The sequence below is a fragment of the Notolepis coatsorum genome (genome assembly GCF_963971535.1).
Source record: "Notolepis coatsorum genome assembly, chromosome: 7".
NCBI lineage: Eukaryota > Metazoa > Chordata > Actinopteri > Aulopiformes > Paralepididae > Notolepis > Notolepis coatsorum.
Genome location: NC_140171.1, coordinates 31,846,720 through 31,847,723, shown reverse-complemented (window position 1 = coordinate 31,847,723; position 1,004 = coordinate 31,846,720). Strand labels below are relative to the sequence as shown.

The 1,004-nt window shown below is 56.0% G+C and overlaps 1 protein-coding gene across 1 annotated transcript in view; it reads right to left on the bottom strand.

The window, feature by feature from the left end:
* cntln (centlein, centrosomal protein) overlaps positions 1-1,004 on the bottom strand; it is a gene marked incomplete at its 3' end in the record, with an annotated part of 226,962 nt that overhangs the window by 52,841 nt on the left and 173,117 nt on the right. Inside the window, exon 14 of the mRNA XM_084318234.1 lies at positions 3-118. Within this exon, the coding sequence (XP_084174360.1) occupies positions 3-118 (116 nt within the window). The remainder of the gene's footprint in view (positions 1-2; positions 119-1,004) is intronic.

The window sequence follows — 1,004 nt, the reverse complement described above, 5'->3', positions numbered from 1 at the left end:
GGAAGTTGTGGCGGTTGTGGATCAGGTCCTGGTTGGCCTCCAGGAGCTCTCGCTTGTCCTCCCTCAGTCTCGCAGTCTCCTCCTCCAGGGACACCAGCCTCTGCTCCAGCTGCTCCATCTACAGGGATCAGAGGGACCAGGGGCCACTGTTACACTGCCACTGGTTTACTGGGGTCAGAGGGACCAGCGACCACTGTTACAACACACTGGTTTACTGGGGTCAGAGGGACCAGCGACCACTGTTACACTGCCACTGGTTTACTGGGGTCAGAGGGACCAGGGACCACTGTTACACTGTCACTGGTTTACTGGGGTCAGAGGGACCAGGGACCACTGTTACACTGCCACTGGTTTACTGGGGTCAGAGGGACCAGGGACCACTGTTACACTGCCACTGGTTTACTGGGGTCAGAGGGACCAGCGACCACTGTTACACTGTCACTGGTTTACTGGGGTCAGAGGGACCAGGGACCACTGTTACACTGCCACTGGTTTACTGGGGTCAGAGGGACCAGGGACCACTGTTACACTGCCACTGGTTTACTGGGGTCAGAGGGACCAGGGACCACTGTTACACTGCCACTGGTTTACTGGGGTCAGAGGGACCAGCGACCACTGTTACACTGTCACTGGTTTACTGGGGTCAGAGGGACCAGGGACCACTGTTACAACACACTGCCACTGGTTCACACAGTGGCTCTACTGCTGTTAACTTCAGCTCTAAGTTCAGCATAAAACGAGCGTGAACACACAAAACTACTGGCAGCCTTGCAAGTTCCTGCTCTGACCTGTGTGTGGTAGCATGCACACAGGGATTAGCCAAACCACTGACATTTTCTCTTGTGTGTGTGTGTGTGTGTGTGTGTGTGTGTGTGTGTGTGTGCGTGTGTGTGTGTGTGTATATGTGAATCAGTGCATACAGGCCTATGTCTGGTTGGCTGAGCCCATTTTAGGGACCCCCCCCACCCCCCCCCCCCCCCCTCGTCTGGCGAGGCTACGGACAT